At 42.7% G+C, this 20,746-nt stretch overlaps 1 protein-coding gene across 3 annotated transcripts in view; it reads left to right on the top strand.

The window, feature by feature from the left end:
• The first annotated feature begins 6,687 nt into the window (after window positions 1-6,687).
• rps6ka1 (ribosomal protein S6 kinase a, polypeptide 1) overlaps window positions 6,688-20,746 on the top strand; it is an 89,650-nt gene continuing 75,591 nt past the window's right edge. The window contains exon 1 of one of the 3 annotated variants that reach the window (XM_088931847.1): window positions 6,688-7,363. In XM_088931847.1, coding sequence (XP_088787973.1) covers window positions 7,301-7,363 — 63 coding nt within the window. In that variant the 5' untranslated portion in view covers window positions 6,688-7,300. The remainder of the gene's footprint in view (window positions 7,364-20,746) is intronic. The other 2 variants (XM_088931846.1, XM_088931844.1) reach the window with 2 other exon arrangements.

Raw genomic sequence — 20,746 nt, 5'->3', positions numbered from 1 at the left:
GACTGAGATTCTTACAAGGTTATCATGAAGGAAACCCTGCTGAGATGGAGCTCCACCTAGTGTTGGCTTTGTTTTCCTGTCGGTCTGTTTTCAGAACAATGTCATGAGGCTTAAAACACTCAAATCTCTTTGGAAAAGGCCATGTGCTATGCAAATAAATTATAATATTGAAAATTATAGGTCTCACTGTCATCTGAGTAGTTTATTAACCATAAGCTTATCATTGTGTAATCCAGTATAATTAACAAGGGGTCAGTCATTAGAATTAACATGAACCCTTTCCAAGCTGAAGAGAGAGATACTCTAGACATTTCATTTTTTTCATGCTGTCTTTCTTTACAAATATTGCCTCAAATGCTTGCTCAGATGTTTTCCACTGAATCTGTGCTTTAATTACCGAATTGATTTATGACTCTGTGATTGATAAATGCATATATTCATTACAATATGTCTCACAACAGAAATATGTTTACCCCCCTCCCTCACCCACCAAACTCAGCCTTCCCATTCTCCACCCCCTCCTCTTCCCTCCATTCTCTCTGCTTTTCCTCCTTCACACTCCTCTCTGACTCCTAACCCTCCAGGATCTCTTCTCAAGGCTGTTTTCCCTCTGTTTCTAAAAAGCCAGGCATTGCACGCCTCCTAAAAAAAATACCCTTGATCCCTCATCCCATCAAAACTTTCATCCTGTCTTCCTCCTTCCCTTTCTCTCTAAAATCGTCTGGTGGGCCGTGCACTGCCAGCTCGGCACTTCCCTCGTGCAGCCCTCACTCCCAGACTTCAGTCTGGCTTTCATTCCGCAGGTTCAGCTAGGTTTGTTTTCCTCTCTGTTATCAATTCTCTTCTCTCCACTCAAGCTGTCTCCCTGCCCTCTATCTCAGCGCTTCTTGATGTCTCTGCAGCTGTCTCTCCATGGATTTTCATACACTGATGCTGCTCAGATTTCCTTCTCTTTTTCCTCTGATACTCGTGTCTCCTGACTTATCTCTGCCTGTCTCACAGTCTCCTCTATGGAACTCTTGTGCCAGTTCTTCTTGAATTCACAAAAGCCGCCCCTTCCTTAGCAACTTTTCTACTCAGCTCCTAGTCCAGGCCCGGGTATTCTCCTGTTTCTTCACTCTTGAGCCCATCTGCCCACTCCAACACGTCCAGAAACCTGCAGATCTCCTTGTCTTTTCCTAATTTTTCACACACTGCTGTGTTACACTAGTTACTCCACTGTCTTCCTACTGTATGGTTGCATGCATCCAATTCAGCACCCCCTTTCACTGTCACACCCAGTCTCCTCCTGCCTATCTTCAGGCTCCTATCTCTCCCTACACCCCCTCTCCGCTCCCCCTCTTCCTCCAGACTTCCGTTGGCCCCTCTGCATTCTCCCACTGCCACAGCCCTTCATTCTCCACCCTTGTTCCTCAGTAATCAGAAGTGCTCTGTCCTTTCAGCTACTGCTCAAGACCCACCTGCTTAGACAGCACCTGTGATCTCTCAGCTCTCGATTCAGTTCTTTGGTCACTCTTAACACTGCATTGCACCAATGTGCTTAACTTTTAAACCGGCAATGTGATTTGCTTCATGGTCTTAATCACTGTGAGCTGAGATGACATACCATTACACTGTTTTTTTGTTTCATCCAGCACAGCTCCTGCACTGCTCTTCACGTTCCTGTCAGACTTATTATTAATCCAACCATTTTCTAAGGGCTGTATCCAATTAAGGGGCGCTGAGAAGTCGGAACTTGTCCCGGATAGCATCAGGACTGGACGGGATGCTAGTCTATTGCAGGACACACACAGACAAGATCACAGTCACACCTCGAGCTCATTAACCTACCCGTATGTCTTTGGACTGTTGGGAGGGAACCAGAGCACCCAGAGGAAATCCACGTGAACAAGAGGAGAGTGTAAAACGCTACATAGATAGCACCCCAGGTCCTGGAATTGAACCCAGAGCCCCGGCAGTGTGAGGCAGCAGTGCTATCCACTGTTCCACATGCTGCTCCATCAGCCTTATTATCATGCCATTCATTTTTCTTGTAAACTTGTTTACATATTTGTTGTATATGCCCTTGAATAACTACCATTATTGTAACTACCATAGCTATAAATATTAATACAAGGGCTGTTATGTGTTACTCGTTTTCTCTCATTGCTTCTTTTTGTTTCTGGTAAAATGACATATCTATCAAGAGAGCTTTGTCTGCCTCCCCCGGTACCAACATTTACCTCCCCTGTGGTCTCAGCTGTCTGACCCTGCCAGGTGTTGCCTGGCACGTTGGGAATCGCGCTGAAATTCCACACATTCCTCCTCCCGTCGAGACAAGCTCGGCCTCAGCACAAAGCCTTTCAAAACGGTTTCGGACTCCCAGCCATCAGAGGTTCTGAGAATGTTTCGTTCCTGCCAGTGCAAAACTGTGAAGTGCAGAGCTTTTGCCCATCCGGCTGCAGCTGCTCTTTCATTTTGATTGCCAGGTTACAGCTCATCTAAAGCAAAAGCAAGAACGAGAAGGAGTTCAAAACCCTGCGTTGTGTTTCCCTTTTTTTGTGCAATTGTCTGAAAACATTTGATCGCTCTGATGCAGACGAGCCCCAGTGCAGTTTGTCTTAAAGGGTACCTGCTTCTAAAGATCAGGAACACCCATAATGATCAATGGAGCAAGCAATTTGTTCATAGAACTCTGGCCCTCATTGGTTGAATGGTCATATATTTTAGGCTTCAAATAATTACCTAAGGTAACACATCACCTCTCATTAATCACAGATTGTTTAAGGCCTTTAGAAAGAGCTGATTAATGACTACTTATACAGTAGCTTTGCTATTATTATTTTTTTTTTCAATGATAATTTCCTCCCTGTTATCACACAAATGACTTGAAATCTTCCACAGCATTTTAACCCTAACTAACCAGCTTTCTGTATTGGTCTGTTTCCTACATTTATCCTGAAAGGGGCTCAGTGCAGTTGGACCATTACCATGCCTGTGAGTGTATATTTTCAGTTTTGACATGCAAAGCGGCAGCCTCACTTCTTCCAGTCAACACACAAAAAAATTCTAATTTATTCCAGTTAATACCATTTGAAAAAGTAACTGCAGAAACCTGACAGAGAGTCTTAGCCCAGTGGCATTCAATAGTGTTTCCATAACAAATAGCATTCGATATAACTCAAATCATTTCTAGTCTGAAGTGAGGAGCCTGCAGTACACATTTATTCTAGCTCGTGGCATATAACCAGCACTGGGAATTCTGATCTGGCTGAGTCATAACCCTCATGTGAATGAAGATCTTGAGATTCCTTGAGGCTTTCAGTAATGATGGAATAATCTCTCAACATCACTGAAATTCTGTACTGGATTTCAATGTATTTTTGAAACACAAAAATATTAGTTTGGTGTAGCATTGGTGGCACAGTGTTAAGCATTGTTGCCTTATAGTGCCAGGGCCCTGGGTTCAATTCCTGGGGTGCTGTCTGTGTGGAGTTTGTATGTTCTCCCTGTGTTTGTGTGGCTTTCCTCTGGATGCTCCGGTTTCCTCCCACAGTCCAAAGACATACTGTTAGTTAACTGACTTCTGGGAAAATTGGCCCTGGAGTGAATGTGTGTGTATCTGTATCTGTGTGTTGCCTGCGATGGACTGGCATCCTGTCCAGGGTGTACCCCATCTTGTGCCTATTGCTTGCCAGGATAAGCTCTGGCTCCACTGAGATCCTGAAATGAAGGGACAGAAGATCAGTTAGGTCTTACTGCGATTCATTATTTCAATTTTTTCTTCTGTGCAATTTCAGCTCAGACCAGTTTGCACTCAGCTCTCAAGACTCGAGAAATATACTTAATAAAATAATGTCACAGATGGGAGAATACCGTTGTGCCAATCGGTCCTATTTGTTGTTAACAGTTAATTTATTCTGAGGGTCTCATACAGTTTTCGTCAAAGAAGCCTGGTTATTGGCTTCAAACCCATTGCAGAATACCTTGTTCCTGACTCCCACAACCTGTGTCAGAAAGGTGCATCCTGTCCTCGTTTTAATTGCACTTGCATGTGCTCTGATTTGTGGGTTACTGGTGGTCAAGTCCATTGGGGTTTTGGAATTCTTGAATCAGGTCCCTTCGCAGTCATCTCTATTCAAAATGTAAAAATTGTGAATTGTGAATTGTGGGAATCTACAACATGCTTCCCAGGCAGGTGGCTAAGATCAAAGCTCTTGGCATTTTAAAGAAAGGGCTGGATGAAATCTTAGTTTAAACGTACTAAGCTATCAAACTCGTAAGTTGGATATTGTTTGATATTGTTTGCATTCTTTCTTATGTTGTTGCTAAAATTCTATTATGTTAAAATGTTATTTTAACTTTTAATTTTTAGTGTATACAGTAACATTCCTTTAAGACCAGGGGACCAGGGATGTACTGATCACAAATCTAAATGTGTCATTACTAATGTATTGTACACATGGAACATACTATCCCTTTAAATTTCTCTTTGTATTTTTTAACTGCATATAATTGCATATAGTTCTCCCGAGTTGTCTATATTAAATACCAGAAGGTGTTCAACCAGGTTTGATTTTATACAAGTTATTTTTTCATTTCCTTTGCTACTTCTACAATCTTTGCTCATCTTCCCAATTTTTTATTTCAGCTGTGAACTTGACTAGTTTACTGACTATATAACAATTAGTTCACGTAAGAACTTTGTTGATTTATGAAAACTTTGGACTCTGTTTTAGTAGTCATTTCTCCATCCAAACACGAGCAATGTGTTCGATCTGAGCATTAATCCTTTTATTGGAAACCTCATAAAAGGGCTTTTGAAAATCTAAATATAGAATAAAACCTGTTCATCTTTCATACATTGCTGGTGTTACTTCTCCAAACAACTCTGAAGTGTTAGTTAGCAAGACAAACCTCTTGCAATCCATGTCAACTATCCCTTATAATCCTACTACCATACAGTCAGTCCTCTAGCATAATCTGATTATATTCTCCATTGACTTGGGTTCCTTACTCTTCTTGTGAATGGGTGCTATATTTCAATTTTCATTATTTCTCTTGAGAGATTTATGTTAGCAGTGTATAATAAAACCACTTTCTTTCTTTAAGTATGATTAATAGAATAGCAGAAGGCCCTGCTATTTATTAATGTCTGCCTAGTGTGCCTACATTGTGTCTTTTATTATAGAGCTTTGTCTTTTCTCAGCCTGAGGCGTGCTGTTGGAGATTATTCCCCGGCATCCTTCTAGCATCGAGAATCGACACTATTACATTAGCGAAGATGTGATGTCATGGATGCACGAGCTCCGGAATTTCTGCAGAACCAGAGCACATCGCTTCAGTGAGCAATTTCCAATGGCGAGGATCACCATTGGGAATGTCTGGGTGTTAACAAGATCTCTCTTGCTGTACATCATACTGCTGGCTAGGGTCCTATTGTTACAGCACGTTACTGACACCAGTGATGTGACTCTTACCCTCGAGTAAGCCCTCATTATTATTTTCCGTTGTAGCAGTTTTATACAACTACTACTACTAATAATTGTTAATATATTAGTTATATGAATTTTATTAATTTATTATTAAGGATTACTTTTGATTTTATATTCTTTTTTATTTCATTAATGGTATTTAAGCAATACATTATTATTATTATTACTATTAAATAATAATAATAAACTATTAGTAGTAGTAGCTGCTGTAGTTTATCATTAGTAGTTACAGTAGTAGAGGAGGGGTAATTTGTTTTTATTCTTATTCACTCCTAAGGACAATGTATAATGAGGGAACCCAAAAGTGTCGACGTGAAGCACTTTCCTGGGTGCATCAGCAGCTCACACTCAGAAGAAAAGGTGGAGACGTGCTTCACCAATCGAATCACATGAACGTATTACATTGGAAGCGAAAGCAGGAATGTTATTGAAGAGCCCCCTTTATGAATGTATGAATTTCAAATGGTCTAATCTTTGAGGATTGATTGCCAACAGAGGGCCCCAAAGGATTCGTTTGTTCGTGAGAGAAGCTAGTGAGCGATAGATCGCCTATTGTTTTTTTTAATATAGAGGCAGAAAAAAAGCAGTGCGTTAACATTAAAAAGAGGTCCGAACCGGTGTCGGACTGAGTTGCCCCCCGTTTCTCTGAGCTGTTCATTCATTTCTTTACAAGACGGTACTCTCTTCCACAGCTGGGTTCTGATGTCCAAGCCGGGGATACTGAAATCTTCCCCCCAAACAGCTACATTTCTGAATGAATGCAATATATGGATTAATATTTCACTAAATTAAAAAAAATCCACACTTCAGAAATTGGTAGTAACAGTTTAGTTGCACGCTATTGATTTTTAACACGCGATGAAGGCAACATTAAGTAAATATTTGTAACTAACATTTTTGGAAATTAGAATAATAAATAGATTTTATACAGATACATTTGAAATATTCTTTGGGAGGGATTACGTTTAATCCGAAGACTGGCCACTATCTTTAAAAAAAAAGTTATTTGAACGTCTTTATTTGTTTAATTTAAAAATAAAATAAGAAAGACTACCATCTCCGGATTGGCGACATTGCAAAAAACCTCTAATATTCCCCTGTTATCTCCCCCCATCAATTCAGTCGTAAGGAATAGCTGTCCTCGCTTGCACCACGTCTCCGCTAGAGGGCGACAAACGGCCCGGACGAACCGTGAAAGGGGTAGGGTGAAAGCTGGCTGGAGGCTGCCAGTTGCGGAGTCAGAGATACACGGCGCTGCGCTCTCGGTTCGCAGCGGAAAGCGTCTGACAACCTGGGTTAAGCTCCATGCAGCTGTCGTAAAACGCCTGTTTGGGAACAACGCATTGCAAACCTCTGGGAAACGATTTGCGAATTTATTATCCAGAAAGCGATTCCTGGGGCGTAAAGACGCAGGGCTGCTCAGGTGTGAAGCGCCATCGACCTTGGAGAGCTTCGGCTACATTGTTTCTTTCTTTCAAACCTGTACGTACCTGCCTAGAAAGAGCCCGCCGAGTCACACCGAAGAATCATCCCCTTGCTTGCTCGGGCTAACACGGGAGACTGTATCCGTCTGAAGCTCGCAGGAGGACAAGTGGACAAGTGGAGACGCCGACGTCATTTTTAAAGGGGGATCATTATTGTTTGTAAACGACTGGGTTATAGAGGAGCTGCTAGGAGGTTTTGCCAACAAATTCCCACGGTAGGATCCTGTGAGCGAGCTTCCCTGCTAGCAAGACGTGGACTGCAAAAAACCTCGGAGTTATAGCTCAGCCTGGCTTCATTCGTGTACCGATTTCTACGGGTGTTTGGAAAGATACGGTTTCAGGATGCCACTCGCACAACTTGCAGACCCCTGGCCCAAGATGGAGCTTGTTCAGCTGGAAACCGAGGTAAGAATGGAGCCGGTTCGCATGGCGTTGTGAGTCAAGTGTCCCCCCCCCCCCCCCACACACACACACACACTTTCCCATTAAGTGCTGCAGAAGCCAGGTAGCCACATGTGGGGAAGAGACGTCGGCCGAGCACAGAGATTCAGAAACGCAGAGACGTGAGAGAGTACAGCACTCGAGGAGTAAACTCGATAAGTTCTTAATTTAGGTGTTATGAAGTAATGGTTGCATAACAGCAGAGCGTTTCCTGTAGCACTGCGATAAAGACAATAGATTTAGTGGGGAAATAAAAAATATTAGGCATTAACAAGTTTTAATGAATTTAGGAGAAGATGTAAACATTTGAGCGCAGAAAGTTTGAGGAGTATGTGATTTTGCCACAGTTAACACCGAGTCCCAACTATGTATATTAAAGTTTTGTGAAAAGTTTTACTTTGTCCAGTGTGTGAATACATTTGAAATCCGCTTGCTGCAAAAAAGCGTACCTGCGAATAGATTCATCCAGATAGTAGTACTTGCCGCTACCATCCCAGGCTCACCACACGCGTGGTTCGAGATTGCATTTTATTTTTTTCTAATATAACCTTTAGCATTAAACAAGTTCTGTTTTGTTTTTTTTTCCACTGAAGCTCGAACCGTTGATAGCGCAACTTGGGGTTGTCGGTTGTAAGTAGCAGAGCTGGTGCGCTCTTCTGCAGCCGAAAGTCCAGATGTGTCGAATCTACAGGTGTCTAGAACAGCGAGGTGCTGTAGGAATGACGGTACTGAAGTATAGCGTTAAATCGAATATGGACTAGGGACGATTTGACTGAATTCTGTTGGTCCTGAGAGCTGGGTTCCTACCTACATATTGTGTACAGAACCGTCCGCTGTACTGGGTGTGGTTATTCCTTTTAAAGGGGTGGTGAAGTCAACCGCGTAATCTGATTGACGGTGTCATCCTTATATTTGTGAATCGGTTTGATTCACGGCCCCTAGTTACAAGTAAACTCGCTAATCTCTCAATTCACTTCTCCTCCAGTCAGTGTTCTTGGCAGCCTCGACAGTGTGTCTAATCGATGATACGTTTGACGGGCCAGATTGCTGCTTTCTTCCTGAAAATGCTTGGGAATGCAATGAAAATGCTCCAGTATTAGTGCTGGCAGTCAGTGTGGCTGCTGTGCTTTCCAAACAGAGCTTTTGGGACTGCACAGAATTATCCTTTAACCAGACGCGGGGTAGAGCAGGAGCCTATTTCTGAGTGTTTTTCCCCAGTGTGTTTATTGCATGTGCTCCAGCTTTCTTTGTACGGCCTGATCGACGGGGGCTCTCAGCCTTTTATAGTAAGTGGAGGCGGACAGGATCGTGACGGAGGGCGATCATCACTAATAAGGAGCCCCGATTTTAATTACCCTGAAGTCCACAACTGTGATTGCAACAAATAATGTGAAGGAGGTTGTGTTTGAGAAAAAGTTGTGTCGGTGCTGTAGGCTGCACACCCCCTGTAATTTTTGTCAAAGCACACAGATCCCTCAACGAGGCTGTTAGATTTTACACTATACTGATCGTGGGAAAGACGCCCAGGTTGACAATTCAGTTCTGAAAGGTTTCACTAGTGATGATGAAGGTGTATTTAGTGGGGCACATTGCTGGATGGGTACAGTAGGTCACACCTTTCCTCCTGGTGCAGAAATTCCATACTATTTGCCAAGTAGGGGACAACGTTAAAGCTGGAGCCAACCTTTGGATGAGTTGACCTTAAGCAAGGCTCTTGTTTGAAAATAATCTTGCTTCTGGTAATTAAATTAGATAACTGGAAAAGTGCAGAGCTCCTCTGTTCTGGTAGAATTCCTTTTTTAAGCATTTTCTGTGCCCCTGTGTTAAAAGAATTGGCTGGGACATCTCAGTGTCATCTACCTTTTGTGCTGTGTCATTGAGCTTCTGGTGTACAGTGACTGTGCACCTCAGAGGAGAGAGGGTTGAAGCCCCCTCCACCCAGCTGCATTATGTCTGCAGTCATTTTAGAGTGCAAAGTGCCTTTGTTATAATTCTCGGAGTTATTAACTTTGTGGCAGCACTGTGGTGCAGCTATTAGCAGAGCTGGGGCCCTGGGTTCACTTTCTGGGGTGTTCACGGTGGAGTTTTACAGTATGGTGTCCCTGTGTTAGTGTGAAATTCCTCCGGGTGCTCTGGTTTCCTCCCACAGTCCAAAGACCTGCTGGTAGGTTAATTGGCTTCTGGGAACATTAGCTTCAGGAGGGAGTGTGTGCGTGGCCTCTGTTGGACTGGCATCCTGTTCAGGGTATATCCTGCCTTGCGCCCATTGCTTGCTGGGATAAGCTCTGGCTCCTCTGTGACCCTGAATTGGATAAAGGAGTTAGCAAATGGATAGATGGATTAACTACTTTGTATAAAGAAAGCCCTTGCCAATGCACTAAGGTTCTGTGATGCTTCCTCAGCTATGTGGGTAAGGATTTGGCATTGCTGGAGTGCTCTGCCATGCTGGGCAAGAAAAAAGCCTGCTGTGTGGCAGAGGTGGTCCAGCACAGTTGTTGTATTACTTTCCCTTGGCACTGATTCCAGACCAGAGCACATCCCAGAACACAGGAATGCATATTAGCTGGTGTGGAAATGCAAATGTAAGTGGATAAAATGCAAAAAAAAAAAAACGACACACTGAAGGGTATTTCAATTCAGGGGATCATTTGTTTTCAAAAGTGTTTTAGCTAAAATGAAGCTTTTTGTGAAACTGAATCTTTGTGCATAGATCATTTTATTGCTTTTGGATCTGAATTGTCTGGCAGGTATTGTTCCACTTCTGAGAGAGTTACCGCAGAGACATTCAACCATGTGAACTGAAGCGATTGACTCTTAATTGCAATTACATCTTCTGACTCCATTGTGCTTCACTGAAAAACCTGCTCTGTTTGCAACACAGTGCAATAAATCAATTACTGCAAGGCCGTGTCTGTAGAAAGAGGTACAGATTGCTGCTGTTAAATGAAAACTTCAATATTTTTTTTATTTGGGGCAAAATCAACTCCAGCATTATGAGTATTCTTTGTACCCACCTGTAGATACAGTATGTCAATTTGGTAAGAAATTTCCACCCTTTGGACAGATTACCGTTTACATTTGGTAATTTGGTAAGAAAGAAAACACAACGTTTCAGCCGTGGAGCCTTCTCCACGCCCGCTCACACCTGAAGAAGGCTCCACGGCCGAAACGTTGTGTTTTCTTTCTTCTTTTTTTCAGCATGGAATAAATCTCTTACTTGTTCCTTTGCAGCCTGCGCATGCTGACGCAGCCACCCACCTGAACTAGATATAAAGTGAAACATTTTATTAGTAAATTGGACTTACTTTTTTCTAGTGAAAAAGCTCCTGATCTGAGATTAAGCAAGTGATCAGTTTCATTTAAACCACCAGCTGAGTAACAGAGCCCTGCTGGCAGGAAACCCAGAATTCTCTGGGATCATGGAGGCCAAGGATTGCTCTGCTCATTGAAGGCCTTTGCTCAGCTGCTCCAAGGTGCAGAGCAGCTCTTATTACACTGTGTTAGTGTCAGGACAGAGTGCTTTCGGACATTGGTGAGGAAAAAAAAACCAATGCAATTCATTTATAAAGGATCATTTGCAACATAAGGTAGAGTAAGATGTAGTAGTTTAAACAGCAATGATTAATTTTATCCTCATCAGACAAGAAAAATTAAGTTTAAGAACTGTTTAAGAAAAGGCTACATTGCAGCTTTGCTACTGAACAGAGGATATTTGAATATAATGAGTTTATTTTCTATATAGTAAATCAATACAGTTATATTTTTGAACATGCATTAATTTCTATTTAATGTGTGAGTATCAGATGGATGTTTATTCCATGACAGTCTTTTTAAAGAAAAGGGGGGACTTGCTTTCACATGCCTGTGATTAGGGGAACTCTTTGCTAGCAGTTTGTCATGGTGAAGGTTGTTTTGTGGATGCCGAAACATTGACAAGTGATAATGAACTGTTTTGGAGTAGAGAGTGTGCGCGTCTCGTTGATTTTGTTATTTGTATAGAGTTTTGCTACCACCAGTTCCTTAATCCTTCAGTTGATAACTAGGGGGGCATCGGAGCAGTAACTCATGAGCGGGTCCTGTAGTGGAGCAGGCTGGAGGAGTTGTGTGCTGAGTAGGCCTCTTGAGAGATGTTTTGCTTCGGGTGGATTTTAAAAGTGGAAACTCACTCTCCACACCTGTGGCTGTTCTCTTCCCCACAAGCACGCCCAGAAAGGCAGCTCCCCACTCTGTTAGCTGCTGTTTCCCAGCGCCCTCCACACTTAGGCGTTCACCGGAATATTTGCTTACTGCTCTGTTGCTTGCTTCATACGCCCCGGTGTTTGTAGCGCTGTGCTGGCTTGTGGAGTGGATACAGCTGCAGTGTGCTGCTCTCAGTCATTGCCTTGACCCTAAGGTGGAGTTTGTTGCTAAATTCCAGCCCTGTCGCTGTGGCACCTCAAGAGCAACACGTGTACACAAGGCAGGGGGAGAGGGTGTCCTGTCTCGTTCTCCCCAGCAGGCAGGCCGATCGCCCAGCTTTTCTGCCATCGTGTGTCTTTATATCGCACCCTCAGCCTGCGACAGCTGAGCGCTGACCTCTGTCCCGGCGTCTCCCCACGGGAGGGCCTGACAGCAGGTGGCTGGGAGCCCGGCGTGCTCGCATGTTCCGCCTCTCCGATGGCCCACTTTCCGTTTCGCACTTGTCACAGGGCCTCGGGAAGCTGGAATGCTTGAGCCATGCTGCCTCGTGGATAGAATTCAGTTGCCCGTGCTCGTTACTGGACAGCATTGGAGGAGTTGTCTGGAAACTGTCCGTGTGGAGAAGGACTGGGGTTTGAGTGCTTGGAATCCTAGTGGCAGTGTTGATGTTGGATGTGTGTTAGGGATGTTGGGTGACTTTTTTTTTAAACACACTCAATGGAAAGAATAAACCAATGTTGAATTCCTGTCACCTGCTGACTATTTGTTCAGCGAAGCTGTAGAAGCAGACTAGAGATTAACACCTAAGAGGCCAAGGTCCTGTGTAAAAGTGAAAGGGAGTCTCCCCAGTCATGTTGTTGAAGCCGATACAGAAAAGGACGCAAGTCCCACACACACAAGCCAGTTAACCTACCAGCATGTCTTTGGACTGTAGGAAGAAACCCACACAAGCTCAGTTAATGCATACAAAGTCCACGCAGAAAGCACTTCTTTTTTAAAAAAAAATAAGTTTGGGCGATTTTTCAAGAGGCCGTCTCGCTACTGTTACATACTAGCTCACAAAATAACTAAAATGACACCATCGGAGGAACTGAATCATTAATTATGCCACTAACAACACTCTTCTGTGTGGTTACATGGTTAAAGTGTAGCAGGACTTGAGCATTAAAAAAAACATTTGACTACTACGAATAGGCTTATTATAGTATAGAGCACAAAGAGAACAAGAGTATTAGACATAAAAGAAAAAATATTCCATCTTGAGATTTATCTTAATCAACCTCGCTGGAGCGTACTTTTACTGCTTTTAACCCACTTAAGAGTCAGAGGTTAGATGGAAAATTAACACTGAGCCTAAATCCAATAGAGAGGACCATGCTTATTTTCTAGGACACCTTCAGGAATTCCTGTGGGAGCAATTGTCTCTTGGAAATTTGACCTTTCATTTATTAACCCTCACCCCTATAATAAAGTCAGCTGGCATGAATTGACATAGTAATTTGAGAATAATGAAAGACATACTGTAAGATGACAAGCCTTACTGTTAAAAATCAAACCTGAGAATATGTAGTTACCGCTTCACATGGAAAAGCTTAAGAAAGAGTTTTGACACTTTAGATAGAAGAGTGTTTCATTTGCAAATAAAACCCTTGCAGTCGTAAAGTGAGTAGAAAAAACTTCACTGGGTGATGATGGCTCTGATAGCTAGGTAGCTTGAAACTTCAGTAGTAGGGTAGTTTATTGCCATTAGTACTCAAAAATTGGAATTCTTAATCGAGCTAATTTCTCAGAACATACACATACAACAGACAACACCACACAATGTAGACAACAGGAACAATAAATATGTTGTGGAATGATAAATATGGATTAGTGAGAAAAAACAAAGGTCTACAGTCATCTATCTAGAACACAGCTACTACATGGCTTTGAAAAAAAATATTGTTTGAGGGATGGGTCCTTAGTCTTGTGGAAACTGAGAAACGTTCTCAGTATCCTTCATGGTTGTCATCACCCTTTTCATAGGGCGACACTGGAAAATGTGATCTGGGTAAACGGGCCGAATACAGAGAGACGTCATTCACCATTACTAAAACCCATCGCGTGCTCTCTCGTACACACGTGTGCGCATATTCAAACACTTCTGCCAATCAGACCTGTTCAGGAGCAATTTCTTCTCTCCTTGCACTGCAAAAAGGCCAGGCAGCTTCAAGAAATCCAACTGGCTTTGAATAATGCTCGGTGATTTGGTTTGCATGCTGGAAAATTGGAAAACAGAATAGGAAAGAAATTGCACCTGTGCGTTCATCTTTAATGGTATTACCATGCAAATCTAGCAACACCCTCTGAGCTGTCAAGGCATCAGATAATATTGATTAATTCCTATGAACTGGAAGAAATTCAAAAATGTTAATCATATAACATGCCATTACCTCTTTATTAAAAAGAGCTCCTGCTGAGGTTATTGCAAATACACTTTCAATAGGCTGTACCAACAGTTAACAGTTAAGGCAAAGGAACCTCCCATGCTTTTATCCTGTGTAATCATATATGGTATGAAAGATTGTCCTTCAAAAACGGCTTTTTACTGTAGTTCAGTTAATGTTTGTCCTTGGTGTGACAGAAAATGTGTGCTGCACTGTACCTGAAAAAGGTACAGTTTTAGAAAAAATGAAATAACTTGCTTGTCAGTGTCATACTGGGGGTGCAGTTTTTAGTTACTGGCTGCTGTGTTCCATTCTTTCATCTGAATCTGCTGTTTAAATGTATGGTACAGGAGAGGGGTGACGTGGCACTCCCTGTGATCATGTGGGGTTACTCCAGGAACTCCAGATTCCTCCCAGAGACAGGCAGGTTAAGTTTGATTGGCTGTTCCAAGGTCTCCCTTTCTGCTGGGAGAGGTTCAAGACAGTTTCATAATTGATGGGGTGTGTCCTCATTCCAGCCTTTAGTGGCTATGGGACTCTAGAGGGCTAGAAATTAAATTGTGGGGCTGAATGGCCTCCACCTGTGTGGGACCTTTCCAACCTTCTGATGTTACAGTCAAATTCAAGACAAATGCAAACTGTGCCTCAGTTTCACAACATGAAGTTCCCCAACTTCAAGGACCTAAAGGCCAAATTGCTGCTCTTGACGCAGGAGCTAAATGGTTCCGTGAGCGTGATTTTGTGCAGCTCATACTGGCGCTAGAAATATTTTAACAGCCTCCTTTTTAAAAAAGGCTCCTTTGCCTCGGGCACTGTTGTGTTTAAAACTGGGCATGTCACGGATTGCAGCTCAGTGAACCAAGCGGTCTGGCGATTTACTGAAAACGTTTACAGATATGGCAGGTTTTATTTTAGTTATTTTCCTCGGGAGAGGAAAAAAAAACCACTGACAGAAAAGACTGTGAGGTTCACTCTCTGCTAAAATTGATTCAGCATATACTGTATAGAGCCTTTTATCCTACAGGATCCCAAAGTGTTTTTCTTACAGGAATTGGGCCCACTTTGTCCACCATTGAAGTGCAGCCCCACCTAGATGTCGAGCAGCAGTCATTCTGCACAGTAGCCCCCCTGCACAGCAGTTAATTTAAGGGGGAGCATTAGGGAGGCCTGCCTGTACAGGCCCACAATGGAATTTATCCAGGACCCCAGGGTTAACACCCCTGCTCTTACTGTATTGTAAGAGAGAATCCTATTGCTGTGTGATCCAACATGTAGTCAGGACTTCAGTTATACTGTATGTCTCATCCTAAAGACAGTGTCTCCTACAGCATGGTATCCTCAGTCTGGGGACATTGGTTTGGAAGGCAGCAGTCATTTCTCCCTGAATGGTACCTGAAGGACAAGCTCTTTGCTTGTTTTGGCTCTCCTGTGCTTTTCACTTAACCTCTTTGTAAAGTTTGGGCATTCAGGATGTGTAGCCATTGTGAAGAATCATTTCTTCCACCAGCGTTTTGATCACAAGAACAGGCCACTCGAGGTGTAAGATCTCACCATTTTTCAATGAGCTAAGCTGCTTCAATATTGCCCTTCAGTAGAATTTTGAAAGATTTCCCACGCTTACAGTACCTGTCCAGTCTTGCAGTCTGATGTCTGTGCTGTGTATATTCCCCAAAGTGACTCCTTTCAAGAATCCTCTTTAGGATGATTTTGATTCTTTCAAATTTGTTTGTTCAAAAGTCCAAAAATATGGAGTGTTTGCACACAACAAGCTGGGCTTTGGGGCTAAAGCATCATGTTTCGTGCGACAATGCTGGTTGTCTCCATGCAAATGAATTGTGGTTTTTGTTGCACTCTGCTCCTGCCAGGTTTGGTGCATAAATCATGATGCACGTTCTCACTATCAGCAGGAGTAAATATAATGTGGGTTCTTTCCTTCAGTCTAGCCCCAATCCTCAGCCCCACCCCACAGTGTGCTGAGAGATCCCTCCCTGCAGCACACAGTGTAGCATCGTCCTTCTGTAAGCTCCAGAGACCAGGGATCTCAAGGGCTTGTTTAAAAGACTCAGGAGAGGGCACGAGAGTTTTTTTTTATTTGCCCTTTGATGTCCTATAGATGCAACTGGTATTTCTTTTCTTGAGAGAAAGGTAAGAAATGAGAGACTCCTTGGCACCTGCAGTTCTTTCAGTTGCTATCTGCCGTCTGAGCCGAGGATCCCTCACAGAATCCTGGGTATCGGTTTCAACAGTATGGATGGGTCACTTGTTCCACACTCCCACAACACTGTGTATAAAGAAGTGTTCCCTGTTCTCGCTCTTAAATGCACTTCTCCTTAGTTTTCACATGTCTTCTGGCTTGTCTTTAACTGTTGGCCTTGCAGACGACTGCGCTTGCTTCCTCAGTATATTTTGAGGATTATGAATTCTTACTGCAAGGGACTTGATTCATCCATTTTTCCAAGACTAAAGATATTCTGTTCTATTAACCCGTCTGTGTAAGACCTTCCTTTGAAGTCTTTGAACTGATTCCAGTGCCGCAATAGTCTTTTTGAAATGTGATTAATTTCACCGTCACAGCTGTGTTAAGTCTAAATAGTTAGAAGAACCAATTTTCCAGAACTAGAAAAGTACGCTTAAGAATTAACCTCGGAGATTCTGGTTTTGTGAGAGTAGGACACTTGTATTCTTTTCCATGAACAAGTTCCTGGTATTTCTGAAGAAGTGCTGAGGGTGAAACAGCAGCCTGAGAGTTAACACAGGCCTGAGGCAGAGGCAAGTCCAAACTGAGGGCCAGACAGGAAAGTTAAACAGAACGTGCAGACCTGTGAAGTCCAGAGCTCATCCGTAACGTTAACCAGAAGGCCAGGATAAACACACTCATCCCGCGTAAAAGAAGACAAATCCTCTAGGAGAAAGGATACATCTGCACATGTTTTCCTAGTAAGGGAATTTTGTTCCTGGAAGGATAGGAGAAAAGATTTTAAAAAAAATGCGTGTCCTGCAACCCTTTTTTTTCGTAGAGGGTATTTTTCACATGAAAAGGGAGATATGGTTATCTGGAATATCCCATAGAGGTGCTTAACGAGCTGTGTGATATGAACTTGAGCTGTGTTTTTTTTTATTTTATTAAAAGTCATTTCCAGTTAAACTTAGTTTCTGTCTAAAAGGCAATGATTGCTGTAGAACACGGGACCCACCTCTAGCCTCAGAATGGTGTAAACAGCTCTGCATCTTGATGAAGAGCTCGACTGTTGCTCTTAAGGCTTTAGAACTAAATCAGCCGTTTGTGCCACTAAAGTCCATAAACTGTTGATGATTAAAGATGGCCCTGATCCTAGAGTGCCACAAGCCAGTTAGTAGTGTTTTATCAGTTAATCACAGTTCAGTAGTTTCAGATTTGAAAATGTGAAAATTGAGGGTTTCACAGGTAGAAATCCTGCTCTAGAACAAAGCTGCACAGTGTCTAGTCTAGAATATCTGAAGCCACTCACACTGGAAACATGTAACAAACATGTAACAAACTGGTACTGTACATGGTTGTTACACTGGTAACAAACAGCTCCTTGTTCCTTCAGCGATTAGGAGGATCAGGGTGATTATTAAGTTGCTGGTTGTGGTATAGTGCTACGCTGGGGTGGATTGGAAGGGCTACGTGTTGAGTACATGTTGTCTTAAACGTAAAAGGTTAATGGCAGCATGGTGGCGCAGTGGTTAGCAGCCTTAGTTTTTCCCAGGAGGTCTCCCGTTCAGGTACTGACCAGGCTCACAGCTGCTCAGCTTCAGGGGGCTGCCGGTTGTGAGCTGCAGTGTGATATACCGGCTGACCAGTCAGGACCCTTCTCCTGACTGGACCCTGGCATCGGAAACTGCCCCGAAGTGCGCAGGCGTCTTGTGAAGTTGCATCCGTGCAGCTTGGTTGATTTCTGGTCCAGGAGAGACAAGGCAGTTGACATTTGCAACTCGCTTCCTGGCAAGGAGCAGGCACCACAGCCGAGTACTGTAACAGGCCAACTAGATTTCAGCGCGGAATGAAAATGAAAACTTTCAAAGCAAAAAAAAACCCTCTCATTAAACCACTTCTCATCACGTACGCCAGCGCACACTGTGTGGAGTATTGTACTCTTGCTTAAGTCTGCCAGGCCTCGTTTCTGTCTTTGTGTAGCCTACAGTGTGCATAATTCATTTTTCCTGCGCACATGCCAAACGCCAAAAGAAAGAAACGAGAGACATACAGTATACGTAATTAGTTAAATATCCCCAACAATAATTCTTGCATCTTAACTCAGCTGAATCAGGGAGTTGAAGTTCATGTTTATGCTAGTGAGGAGTTCAGTTTTCTGAGTAATGCTCGGAGGAGCAAACATTTATCCTAATAGAGCAGTGGATGTGCTCTGCCCTCATTCAAGGGATTAAAAAGTGGCACAAAGCTGTCATATTAACTTGATCATCACTGTCACAGAGATGATTTCAACTGACATAAAATACTATGCTCAAAATGGAGCATACACTAACACAGACGTACAGGGTAGAGTTTGGGCTTGTGTATTGTGCTGGGTCTTCTGTTTTGTCTTTGCTCATCCTACAGTATGCATAATTAATTCTTCCGGTGCCAGACATAAGCTAATGTTTGAGATTCACATGTGGCAATGCTAAAAAGGGAATGCTTTCAAATGCAGACGGTCAATCAGAAGGATAAGACTGGCGACAAAGAAGCAAGGAAGCTGTTGTTTGTTGAAGGGGGGATCCCCAGCTCAAACCCTAGCCCTGGTCATCAATGAGAAGCCACATTTCTTCTGTTTTGCTTGGGCTTTCTGTACAGTGCAAGTCGGGACCTTACTGGAACAGCTTGTTTATGAGGAGTAAGAGCCATGTTTCTGGAAGATTAAAGGATGTTGGGATACGTCCCCAAACCTGGAATATAGTCCTGAAAAGAGATGTTCAGAGCTTAACAACAATTTTGTCTATATTCTCATGCTCATTTGTGCTTTGCCTGTGGGGAATCGAGGGAACTGGGGAGACAGCAGCAGAGCAGCGTTATGATCTCGTGGGCTGCGTGCTGAGCAGATGATCTGTGCGCGAGGCTGCTGAAGACGGGCTCCTTGGTCACTTGGTGCACCGCTCAAAATTTGTGAGCACTTGGAAGAAATCAACAGCGTACTAGAGAGGGGGGAGTTACATTTTTAATTAACCACTCACTATAAGGGAGTTTAAATATATGTTGAATATATGGGTGAGAGGAGTGCTGTTTGTTTGACCGCTGGTAATGACCACTTGGAAACAGTCACGAGAGAAGTGAGGTGACTAGAACGTGAGGTTGTGAAACACCTGTTAGCTGTTCAAGCTCAGGGGGGTGTTCTGCAGCCTGATTGTGCATGTTCTGTGAATATAGCCAATGTGTGAGAGAACAGTATTGTTCATTTTTTCCCTGCATCCTTAGAAATCCCTGATGTCCTTACATTCCTGGGCAGAAAAGAGATTTTTCTAAACATCTGCAGATCGACAGCAGCCCAGCGTATCCTCTTTTTGCTGTGTAATGCTGGTTCACTTTGTGCCTGTGATGATGACATTTACCCTCCAGAGCAGGGAAGGTGTTGGGGACTCACTGAGTCACATGACTGGGCTTTTGGCACATTTGGTTTGTTTGCCTAGCTGGCTGGGTGTGCAGTGTAGTTTCAGGAGGGCTGAGACAGGCCTGAGAGAAGGATGTTTGAGCCCTGTCCTTTGTTTGTCTGGCTACTTGTGTATGTAGTGTGATCTCAGGAGGGGAAGTAGTTTGAGCTCTGTCGAGAGAAGCCTTGTCTACCAGTTTTTTTTTTCTGTGAGAGCCCTTATTTATCATTGCTGAGTAAGTCTATTGGTTGTGCATTCATCCCTTATCCATTAAAAACAGATTGATACAGAATAACTTTACAGTTTTTTTTATATGAATGATTGTGTTGTAGTGCAGGGAAGCCTTTAACAAGCAAGGAGACATTCAGATCTCGGTATACGATCCACTGATGAGTGCAAGAAAGCCATTTTTAAAAGATGAGAAAGGTAGCTCTCAGAATTTGGGCTAGTCCAGCTGCTTGTACACACAATCTTCATTCCAACCTAAGCAGGCAGACTGAGAGAGATTACAGCCACAAGTGGTGTAATCTGTATTTTTTTCAGTGTTTTATTTTTTGTTATGAAATGGTGTGTTGCAATTCTTCTGTGATATGATAATAGCCCACATAACGGATCTTTATTTTCCCCAGAACATGAGTATATTAATTAGTACAATAGTGTTTTTTGGTTCTGAATAATAGATGTTTATCAACAAGGTATAAAAACTGCAGCATTGCTTTTTTACCAGGGGAAAATGTTATTAAACAATAAAGATGGTTTTGTTTTAGTTTTAGCCAAGCAAACTGGTGATATCAATAGTTTCTCCTTGGTTTTTAAAGTGAAACAGGCCTAGATAAACAAGTGTCTTGTGTTTGGATTATTTCAGCAGTAAAATGTAAATTTGTCTTTGTTTACCAGCCTTCCAATTGAATTGTATTACCCTGCTCTCAATATCCACTGCTAGATGGAAAGACTAAGCTGTTTTTGTTGCTCTTTCAAAAGTCAATATTTTGAAGCGTGCTTGTTTTGTCAAATGCTGTATTTATCATTAATGCATTTCTCTTCTTGAAACCTACTCTGCTTCATCTCAGTTTATGCTCACTCAATACATGCATTTCCCTGAGCTATAAATATCTTTCTTTCTTTCTTTCTTTAC

The sequence above is a fragment of the Atractosteus spatula genome, chromosome 14, assembly GCF_055471065.1.
Source record: "Atractosteus spatula isolate fAtrSpa1 chromosome 14, fAtrSpa1.hap1, whole genome shotgun sequence".
In the NCBI taxonomy this organism is placed as follows: domain Eukaryota; kingdom Metazoa; phylum Chordata; class Actinopteri; order Semionotiformes; family Lepisosteidae; genus Atractosteus; species Atractosteus spatula.
Note: the sequence above shows the minus strand (reverse complement) of the source record. Positions and strands in the feature narration are given on the sequence as shown.